The following is a 10,910-nucleotide window of genomic DNA, read 5'->3' on the forward strand; positions in this document are numbered from 1 at the left end:
AGACCAGGAGAGAGCCCCCTGCAGGCTGCCTGTGGAACTCCAGCCGCATTTGCAGACCTGTGCTGCAGCCCCCTGACACTCTGAAGAACAGTGTTGAGGCAGCAAAGACAGTAACGACAAATAGCAGGGAAGCATGGAAGAGTGGTTGTCTTGTCTCTACTCATGATCTTCCCAGAGCTTTCAGCTTTTTATACAGCAGACAAACTGATACAGCCCAGCCAGCGGGGAGGGGAAGGGGGGCTGTGAGATTCAGGAAATATGGAAATAGCACAGGTGGGGGAAGTGCTTCTGTGTATGTGTTTGTCTTACTGGATGATAAATAAAGTACTGTGTGGCCAATGAGGCAGCAAGTTAGGCAGGGCTAGGAGTCGAGGAGGATTCTGGGAAATGTAGTAAGAAGTGGTGATCCAGGCAGGAAGTGGCATAGCAGGGAGACTCATATTTAAGGAAGGACAACCAGGAAGTAGCCCTTTTCCCCTCCGCTCTTCCTCCAGCATCGTGATGTGAAGCCAATGGAAGGCGTCCGATAAGATAAGTCTTATAAAATATGTAGATTTACGATAATATAAGACTGAGCTAGCAGATGAGAAACCCTAGTCATTGACCAAGCAGCATTTGTACATAATAGAAGTCTCTGTATTATTTTGTTTATCACGTGGCAGACAAAACTCAGGCGGCTGGCAGAGACTGCCCAGGTAGCGGCAGGGCTCGGGTGGCTTTTGGTGGAAAGATTTATTGTAACATCGCACATTTCTGGGAAAAGAGAAACTGGCAAGATCCACAAGCACCAACTCCCAGAGTTCACCTTGGAGGAGACTCTGAGTCACCCATTGACCCAGAGGAGATTCTCAGTGTTCAGGGTCTCAGCTGTCATGTCATCACTCGGGTGGGGTGAGCTCTTGAGGAATGAAGCTGCCTTGGAGTCCTGTAAGTAACCCACCGCCCCACTCCTGTAAGTAACCCTACTAAAAACTCACATGTTTGGGGTCATCAACTTTCTACAGTCATGGAAGCAGATTCCACAACCCCTTTCTTCTATCCTTGTCTCTAAAGCAAGAATCATGTGACCAAAGATGCCAAGGCCTGCTGCCTGCTGGGGCTGGAACATGGTCCCCTGTTCAATTCCATCTTCACCAACTTTCTGCTTTCTGCCTTCACTAGGCCTGGCTGTCCTGAAACTGGATCTGTGGACCAGGCTGGCCTCCAGCTCAGAGATCCGCCAGTCTCTTCTGGAGTGCTGGGATTAAAGGCGTGTCCCACCACACCGCTCTACCCTTTTCTTTAATTCCTTTGCACAAGAAGGAGATTTAGCTGGGTGGGATCTTGTCCACTCCCTTTATTCCATTTCTTAATCTGTTTATCTCCTTGAACACAGGACTTAGCTCCAATCCACTTCCTGTTGTTTCTTTTCTCCTCAAATTGTACATTTTGTATTTTTCCTAGCTCAGCTTGCTCCTTAGCATTATAAATCTTTGTAACCATGAACACTAATAACCAAACAAGAGCCTATACTAGGCTGTTTAGAGATTTCCTTTGCCAGTGCAATTAATCCAAATCTCTTCACTTTAGCCTCAGACGGGCTTTTCAGAAAAGGCAAAAAGGCAGCCACATTCTTCACCAAAATATCACAAGAATTGTCTCTAGGCAGTGTCCTAAAATTCTTCTCCTCTCAAAACTCTTCTCTTGAGCCAGCCCCCACAGTTCAAATCATTCTCAGCACCACCATCTTCCATGCTCCTACTAGTATGGACCACTAAGCAGTGCTTAAAGCATCCACTACTTTCCTAACACAAACCCCTAAAGTCCAAATTCCTCCAAACAAAATATGATGTGACTGGGCCTATGACAGCAATACCCTACTCCCTGGGAACAACTTCTGTCTTAGGGTTTTCTATTTTCTTTATTTAAAGATTGTTATTTATTATGTATACAACATTCTGCTTCCGTGTGTATCTGCACACCAGAAGAGGACACCAGATCTCATAATGGATGGTTGTGAGCGACCATGTGGTTGCTGGGAATTGAACTCAGGATCTCTGGAAGAGCAATCAGTGCTCTTAACCTCTGAGCCATCTCTCCAGCCCAGGTTTCCTTTCTTTTTTCTTTGTTTTTCTGAGACAGGGTTTCTCTGTGTATCCTGGGCTGTCTTGGAACTTGCTCAGTAAACCAAGCTGGCCTTGAAATCACAGATCGGCCTATCCGTGCCTCTGAAGTGCTGGAATTAAAGGCTTAGTTAGGGTTTCTGTTGTTAAGAGACATCATGACCAGCACAACTCTGTGGTCGGACAGGAAAATCCCACTACAGAGTACTAGGGACTCACAGAAAAGGGTGTGTGTGGAAAGGAACAGAGGAATGAGGAGAAACATGACTGAGCACATTATATGCATAGGTGACAAGGTCACATGACGCTACTCTGCACAATATGCTAATGAGAGCAAATGCAGAGCACAGCTGATGACCCTCATGGTCACGAGCCTCATTCTCAAGTCTTAGGCTGTCATGAGTAGCAGAGCTGTTTTTCTCTCTGCACCTGGCTCACCGTAGAACACAGGTTTCTCTGTGGCATGGTCTTTATCAAGTTCTCACCGTGAAATGAGCTCCCTGCCCACCTTTTCCATCTGCTGGGCCAGGCTTCCCTGTGCTTTGGGTCTGAGGGAATCCACTCTGTGCATATATGTATCCACCAGTGCATCTATGTATCCATCTGTGCATCTATGTATCCATCTGTGCATCTATGTATCCATCTGTGCATCTGTGTATTCATATGTGCATCTATGTATCCCTCTGTGCATCTATGTATCCATCTGTGCATCTATGTATCCATCTGCAATTCTATGTATCTTTCTGTGCATTTATGTATACATCTGTGCATCTATGTATCCATGTGTGCATATATGTGTCTATCTGTGCATCTATGTGTATGTCTGGGCATCTATGTATCTATCTATAGAAAGGGGATTAATTAGAATAACTCACAGGCTGTGGTCCAGCTAATCCAACAATGTCTGACTATAAATAAAAAGTCCAAAAATCAAGTAGTTGCTCAGTCAGTCCACAAGGCTGGATGTCTCAGCTGGTCTTAAGTATATGCTGGAATCCTGAAGAAGTCGGCTCTAATGCCAGGGAAGGAATGGACTTGCTAGTGAGGTGAGATCTAGGAGGCCAAGAGAAAAATCTTGCTTCTTTAATGTCCTTGTAGAGACTTCCAGCAGGTGTGGCCCAGATTAGAGGTGGGTTTCTCCAGCTCAAATGTTCTGGATTAGGGGTGTGTCTTTCCACCTCAAAGATCCAGATCAGAAATTGACCTTCTGACTTCAAATTAAGCAAACATCCCTCACAGTTGTGTCCTCCATTTATTAGTGTTAGTTACTTTCACATGTGCTCAAGTTGACAACCAAGAATAGATGTCCTATTTTGTTTCAGAGTTCTGGAAACTTCCCTGGTTTCAAGCTTTTTAGGTCCTTTTGGCCCTCATGGCTCTGCCTCCTCCCTACCCTCTTTCAAGAAGTTTTCTCTCACAGGTGGAAAAGGATGGAAAGTTCCATCTGGCTGTAAGTTTGACAAGGGCAGGACAGCCTCAGACCCAAGACCCTTGGAGTTGTATAGACAGGAGCCTGTGGCAGCTCAGACAGCCATGGTCCCCCTTAAGCTTTATCGTATGTTGGCTCACATCAATCCTGTTTTTTCCCAGTCCTGTTTTTCTCCTGTTTCTACTCCCCTAGACTCTAAGGCTTCTCTTTCTTCTTAGAAAGGAGAGATCCATGGGGGGCTGAAATGGGAGAGAAGATGAGGACGGGGACGTCACTGGCTACAGGAACTTTCCGGATATTCAGAAATTCGTAATCTGTTACAATTAGCATTCAAGTGACTGACTGGAGTTTGTCTTGTTCAGCAGCAATTAAAAACCAACTCAAGGCTCAAGTGCAAAGAGGAGCACATACTTCCTGGAATGGGGTTGTGTTTCACCTTGCACAGTAGGTCCATAAAATGACATCTTTCTGTGTTTTTAATTTTATACTGTTTTGCTATTTTCATTTCAGGACAGTCTATTTCAGTCATCAGTGTCTGTCCTGTTCCAGCTGTGACTTCACTAACAGGTGATTCAATGTTGACTAAACAGGACTGTGTCCTCAGCGTGGGTGTCACACTCCAGACGTGTAGGAGAGGGAGAGGGAGCCATTGCAGCACTTTTCAAAATGTAGTTTTAATTTATATTTTTATTAGGGGTGTGTGTGTGTGTGTGTGTGTGTGTGTGTGTGTGTGTGAGTGTGTGTGTGTGTGTGTGTGTGTGTGTGTGTGTGTGTGTGTGTGTGTGTGTGTGTGTGTGTGTGTGTGTGTGTGTGTGTGTGTGTGTGTGTGTGTGTGTGTGTGTGTCTGTGTGTGTGTGTGTCTGTGTGTGTGTGTGTCTGTGTGTGTGTTGTGTGTGTGTGTGTGTGTGTGTGTGTGTGTGTGTGTGTCTGTGTGTGTGTGTGTGTGTGTGTGTGTGTGTGTGTGTGTGTGCAGGTGCACCAGGCACTGGATCCCATGGAACTGGAGTCACTGATGGTTGTGAAGCACCTCGTGTGTGATGGGAACTGAACCTGGATCCTGTAAACAGCAACAGTGCTCCTAACTCTAAGCCACCTCTCCAGCCCCTATTGGAATTTCACAGAAGGAAACCACACAGCCTGGCTCACAGCAAGATGGCTGACAAGATGGCTGATGACAGAACCTGGATGCAAAGGAAGAGAAAGAGTCAGTGCAGAGCCTGAGTGAGGGGTGCTGGGCATTGATGGATGAGGCCTGAGGAGACAGAGAAGGGCAGAGCAGGAGGTGACAGAATAAATGGGGGATCCTAATGGCCCTGCAGGGCATCTCACATTCCACACTGAATACTGTGATGTTTGAATGAGAATGGCCACACAGGATCAGAGGTTCAGATACCTCAGTTCTAGTCAATGGAACTGTTTGGGGAGGATCAGGAGGTGTGGCCTTGCTGGAGGAGGTGTGTTGATGAGGAGCAAGTGAGATAGGTTATTAGCTGGTAATTTATTGGGGAGTTATCCTCACAGGAGGAGTCAGTAACCAGATTTGGCACTCTGAGAAGTCTGGTCCCAGATGCTTCCAAAGGCTGGCTGAACCAGGAGAGAGAGAGACAGAGAGAGAGAGAGAGAGAGAGAGAGAGAGACAGAGACAGAGAGACAGAGACAGAGAGACAGAGATCGAGCCCTGCTCTTTCTCGCCCTTTATCCTACACCCTTCTACATACCTGTGACCATGCCCAGCCAGGTGTGGTGATTGGTACAGATATTGGGGTCTCTCCCTACAGTGTGCCACTGGGGCTGGGTATTGAGGTTTTAATAGACTCCCACTATTCCCGGTGTCTCTGACACTTGCTTGTGGATAGAGATGTGACCTCTCAGCTGTCTCAGCCTCCACTCCTTTCTTATGAAAACTTGAGCCCATATTAATCACTTACTTTTATAAGTTTTGGGGGTCTCAATGTCTTATCATAGCTATAGAAAAGGAACTAAAGCCAGGTGTGGTGGCAAAAACCTTTGATCCCACGACATGAGATGCAAATACAGGTGGATCTCTGTGAGTTCAAGGCCAGCCTGGTCTACACAGTAAGTTTCAGGACAGCCAGAGTGAAGGAGACTGACCTTGTCTCAAACACAAAACAAAAACACCAGGAGAGACCCAAAGCCCAAAACAATTTATCCTCTCCTCCTACTTCCTCTTCCTTCTTTTCTGAGGTCAAACCCTGGATTTTTCTCAAATAAAGTCACTTCCAGGGATACAATGACAACAACACTGGGGTTGGGATGCAGGAGAGAGATGCTTCCCTTTAAAGCAGAGGCTCTGACCTGCAAGCACCACACAGACTCCCACAGAGTCCAGGCTCTTGTCTCCTGCATGGGGCGCTCACACTGCCAAGCCTGATGCTCAGGACTCACCCCTGTAAAGAGAGACTTTGCTCTGCATTCAGGATCCTGTCTACACAGCCTTGAGCTTACACTCAGACTCCTGGTGTTTCTTCCCAGATGACCATCTGTGGCTCCAGGTGGTTGTGTTTTACAGGGGTGTTCAATCCATAGTCCTGAGATTGTCTGTGTGGACCTGGGTCATTGTCTCAGCACAGTGGACCCCTTCTCTACTGGGAAGAGACCGTGGATATCAAATACAGCAGGACACTGATGCTGTCTACACTCCATGTTTCCCTGTGTCCACACACTTCCATGGCACAGTTGCTTTAGTGAATAAACACAGTAGGAGAGGAACTGTAACTAACTATAAAGAAAATAATTATGATAGTGTGTTAGAAGGCATATAACCTGTGACCCTCTCATTCTCTCTCCTTCCCCCCCTCTCTATTTCTGTCTCTCTCTCTCTTTGAACATCACCCACACTTTATGAGCTGATGAGATGAGGAAGATGAGCGTGACAGGTTTGTGGGGCCCTGGATCTGATAACTGTGTTGGCTCCTGGGTTCCTCAGGCCTGTGCAGTGTGGACACTGGACAGAGGGTGATTCTCATGGTAGAGGTTCACACTGGGAATTGGAGGTTTTATCCTACTGTTCAGTAATGTGGAGAAAAATCAAACTTATAATTATTTTGTTTCTGTGCATTTTGATTTGTGTCACAAATACAAGCCACACATAACTGAAGTAGAAAGTGAAAGCAGAGGGGAGTAGGGACTGCTTCCTGCACGGAGAGTCACATATGACACAGTGTGTCAGAAGGACTTGACCAGAGCTGTAAAACTCCAGTCACCTCCATGCAGTGTCCACGGCGGCCCCACGCACTCACCGGGACTGTGACAGCATCTGTTTCCGTGAACATTCATTTTAAGTGCTGCGTGTACTTTACCGGAATCCTCAAGCTCTCAGGTTTCATCCTGACGAACCTGACCAGCATTGGCCTTGGGCGGCTCAGGGACACCGGGACAAACCGCGCTGTGTCCGCAGCACAGGGTCAGACAAAGTCTTAGTCCCAGGCGGTGAGGTCCGGGGTGGGGACGCCCAGCGCGGGGATCCCCTGTCCCCAGTTTCACTTCTCCAGCTCCTGACCTGTGTCAGCTCCTTCTGCCCGGACACTGATGACGACACCTGGGCGGTGCTCACCCCATTGGGTGTCAGGATCCCGAGGAACCAATCAGCGTCCGCGGGCACCGGGTATAAAGTCCTCAGACAGCGGAACCCGGACGCTCAGATCCGAGATGGGGGCGGTGGCGCCGCGCACGCTGCTCCTGCTGCTGGCGGCCGCCCTGGCCCCGACCCAGACCCGCGCGGGTGAGAGCGGGGTCGGGAGGGAAACCGGCTCTGCGGGGAGGGCGGGGGCGGCACCGGGGAAGCCGCGTCCCCGCATCGCCCAGCCGGACCCTCCCGCCCCGTCCCCACCCGCGTCCCGAGCCCCGCGCCCTGCTCCCCTCCCGGCCCGCGCGCCCGCCCGGGGTCCCGGGAGGAGGGTCGGGGTCTCACCGCGCGCCGCCCCCAGGCTCTCACTCGCTGAGGTATTTCCACACCACCGTCTCCCGGCCCGGCCTCGGGGAGCCCCGGTACATCTCTGTCGGCTACGTGGACGACACGGAGTTCGTGCGCTTCGACAGCGACGCCGAGAATCCGAGATACGAGCCGCGGGCGCCGTGGGTGGCGCGGGAGGGGCCGGAGTATTGGGAGGGGCAGACGCGGATCGCCAAGGGCAACGCGCAGATTGACCGAGGGAACCTGAGGACCCTGCTCGGCTACTACAACCAGAGCGAGGGCGGTGAGTGACCCCGGGTCGGAGGTCACGACCTTCACGTCCCTACGCACGGGCCGGGTCGCCCCGGGTCCCAAGTCCGTGGTCCGGGAGGAGGAGGAGAGCGGGGACCGGACCCGGTTTCCCTTTCTGTTTAGAGGATGCGGGGTGGGCGGGGCCACCGGTGGGCGGGGCCTCGGAGCGGGACCGGTGACTAATCAGGTGGGCGGGGCTGACGGCGGGTCCCCCCCCAGGCTCTCACACCATCCAGAGGATGTTCGGCTGTCACGTGGGGTCGGACGGGCGCCTCCTCCGCGGGTATGAACAGTTCGCCTACGACGGCGACGATTACATCGCCCTGAACGAGGACCTGAGGACGTGGACTGCGGCGGACACGGCGGCGCAGATCACCCGGCGCAAGTTGGAGCAGGCTGGTGCTGCAGACAGACAGAGGGCCTACCTGGAGGGCACGTGCGTGGAGTGGCTCGGCAGATACCTGGAGCACGGGAAGGACCAGCTGCTGCGCACAGGTGCAGGGGCCGCGGGCATCTCCTCCCTCTGCCCTCGGGCTGGGCTCAGTCCTGAGGAAGAAGAGACCCTCAGCTGGGGTCACGCCCCTGTCTCTGAGGGGACACAGTGGCCCTGGGGCTCCTGATCCAGCCTGGCAGGGGCTGCACTGATCTCCCAGGGCTCAGCCTTCTCCCTGGACGGTTCCAGATCTATCTCAGGAGGGTGGGAGAGAAGATGCCCACACCCCAGCAGTGGCTCCTCAGTCTGCAGCCCTCTGCCAGCCATGGCCTCTGCCAGGCCAGGTTCTCTGCCCACACCCGGTGACTGAGTGTGTCAGCCTTACACACCAGGACCGGAAGTCTCCTATACCTGATGGAGACGTGGCTACCCCGACCCTAGGGTGGTCCCCCAGTTTCTAGAACTTTCCACAGAATACAATCTCCCAGATTCCTGTGGGTGAGGTTTGCATCCCTCCCTCACCCCAATTCTATCTCTTCCTAGAGTGGTCACGTGACACTTTTGGGGTGCCCTGAAAAACACTCGAAATTATAGGATTTTTTTCCTTTTTATCTTTTTCTTTTTTTGAGTTGTCATTTTCTTCTTCCCTGGGCGACTGCTAATCTGGATAATCACAGAAGTCAGTGTTCCCTTTAGAGGAAAGAGTCCCATGAGCTTAGACTGTTTTCTGCCAGAATTAACCATCCAAACCCCCACTGCTCTCATTCTGCTGGAACAAGTTGCAGTGTTGCTCCTAGTGAATTAGGAGTTGAACTTTCTTGACTGAAAAGTAAAATCCACACACCCCTGTGAGCACCGATTTCCCAGTGAGTGCTGCACTGGGCTCCACAGCTATTTCCAGGGATCCTGGGTGACAACACCTTGTATCTTCGCCCCGAGAGGCTGGGGTTAGGGAGTCATTTTCTCTGGCTGAGTGTCAGAGGTTCACACCATTCCTGCTGCTCACTTTGGTGATGGCTGTTCACTTGGACAGACAGTTATGCTGGTCAGCAAGATGGCCACAGTGGTTGGGCCTCAATGGTGGCAGCAGTAGTTGGTGACACCCTTCATGTACGCCGTTCCTCTTAATTTCTTACTTTGATATGCATTTAATCATGTTTATAAATAAATTATTTTTCATTCCTTCTTCAATACTTTTACCACCTAACTTATGCTATAGAACATCACATAGGGAAGACCATGTGACCTGCTGGTTCCTGAGATTCCCTCTTAGCTTCTGGGTCCCCCTGGAAAATGTACAGATCTGTGATGAGGGGGACCAGCGCCCCCTGCAGGTCACTAGTGTGATGACAGTCAGAAGTGTTCAGACACATAGTTCAGTGTCATCACTGATTTAACTTTGTCTTTGCAGATTTCATTTTACCTTGTTCTTGTGGGATTTCTTAAATCTTCCACACAGATCCCCCAAAGGCACATGTGACCCATCATCCTGGACCTAAAGGTGATGTCACCCTGAGGTGCTGGGCCCTGGGCTTCTACCCTGCTGTCATCGCCCTGACCTGGCAGAGGGAGGAGGAAGAACAGACTCAGGACATGGAGCTGGTGGAGACCAGACCTTCTGGGGATGGAACCTTCCAGAAGTGGGCAGCTGTAGTGGTGCCTTCTGGGGAGGAGCAGAAATACACATGCCATGTGTACCATGAGGGGCTGCCTGAGCCCCTCACCCTGAGATGGGGTAAGGAGGGAGGGGTGCAGAGCTGGGGTCAGGGAAAGCTGGAGCCTTCTGCAGAGCCTGAGCAGGGTCAGGGCTGAGAGCTGGGGTCATGACCCTCACCTTCCCTTCCTGTCCTTCCCTTCCCAGAGCCTCCTCCTCAGTCCACTTTTCCCATCATGGCAGTCATTGCTGCTCTGGTTCTCCTTGGAGCTGTGATCATTGGAGCTGTGGTGTTTTTTGTGAGGAAGAGGAGAAACTCAGGTAGGAAAGGGCAGGGTCTGAGTTCTCTCTCAGCCATTTTAGAAGTGTTCTCTGCCTCATGGAAACACATCCACACCCCATAGCTCCTGTCTCTGACCTGGGTCTGCTGTTGGTTCTGGGAAATTCCTAGGGTTGGCTCCTCCCTGGTCTCTCACAGCTTTTCTTCTCACAGGTGGAAAAGGAGGGAACTATGCTCCAGCTCCAGGTAAGTGTGGGGAGCAGGATTGTCCCTGAGGCCTGTGGGGTGAAGCTGGAGTAGTTGGGGATCTGGAAATCCATAATATCACCTGCAGCAAAATCTTCTAGGGGCTATGTTTTTATCTTCCTATGAAAGTATATATTTTATCCCCAGGCAGGGACAGTTCCCAGAGCTCGGATGTGTCTCTCTCAGATTGTAAAGGTGACACTCTGGGACCTGATTTGGGATGGGGGGGGGCAAAGTGGTCATGATTGGGTTTCAGGGACCCCCAGAATCACCTGTGAGTGAGTGGTGGGTTTTTGGGATGTTGTCTTCACAAAGATTGTTCATGACTGTTGTTCTGTAGCTTGAAGACAGCTGCCTGGCATGGACGGAGTGACAGACAATGTGTTCAGCCCTCTCCTGTGACATCCACGGTTGACTCTGCAACAGTGTCTGATGTTCCCTGTGATCCTATGGGCTCAATGTGAAGAACTGAGGAGCCCAGCCCAGCCCTGCACACCAGGACCCTGTCCCTGCACTGCCTGTGTTCCCTTCCATGGCCAAC

General features: G+C 50.8%; 1 protein-coding gene across 1 annotated transcript; it reads left to right on the forward strand.

Annotated features, from left to right (window-relative positions):
- Positions 1-7,200: 7,200 nt before the first annotated feature.
- LOC100689009 (MHC class I antigen Hm1-C4) lies at positions 7,201-10,910 on the forward strand. The gene is given in 8 exon segments (NM_001243994.2): positions 7,201-7,273; positions 7,479-7,748; positions 7,976-8,251; positions 9,649-9,924; positions 10,051-10,164; positions 10,337-10,369; positions 10,517-10,564; positions 10,710-10,910. Coding segments are annotated over 8 exon segments (1,095 nt in total). The 3' UTR covers positions 10,715-10,910.

This window comes from Cricetulus griseus (assembly GCF_003668045.3).
Source record: "Cricetulus griseus strain 17A/GY chromosome 1 unlocalized genomic scaffold, alternate assembly CriGri-PICRH-1.0 chr1_0, whole genome shotgun sequence".
Lineage (NCBI taxonomy): Eukaryota > Metazoa > Chordata > Mammalia > Rodentia > Cricetidae > Cricetulus > Cricetulus griseus.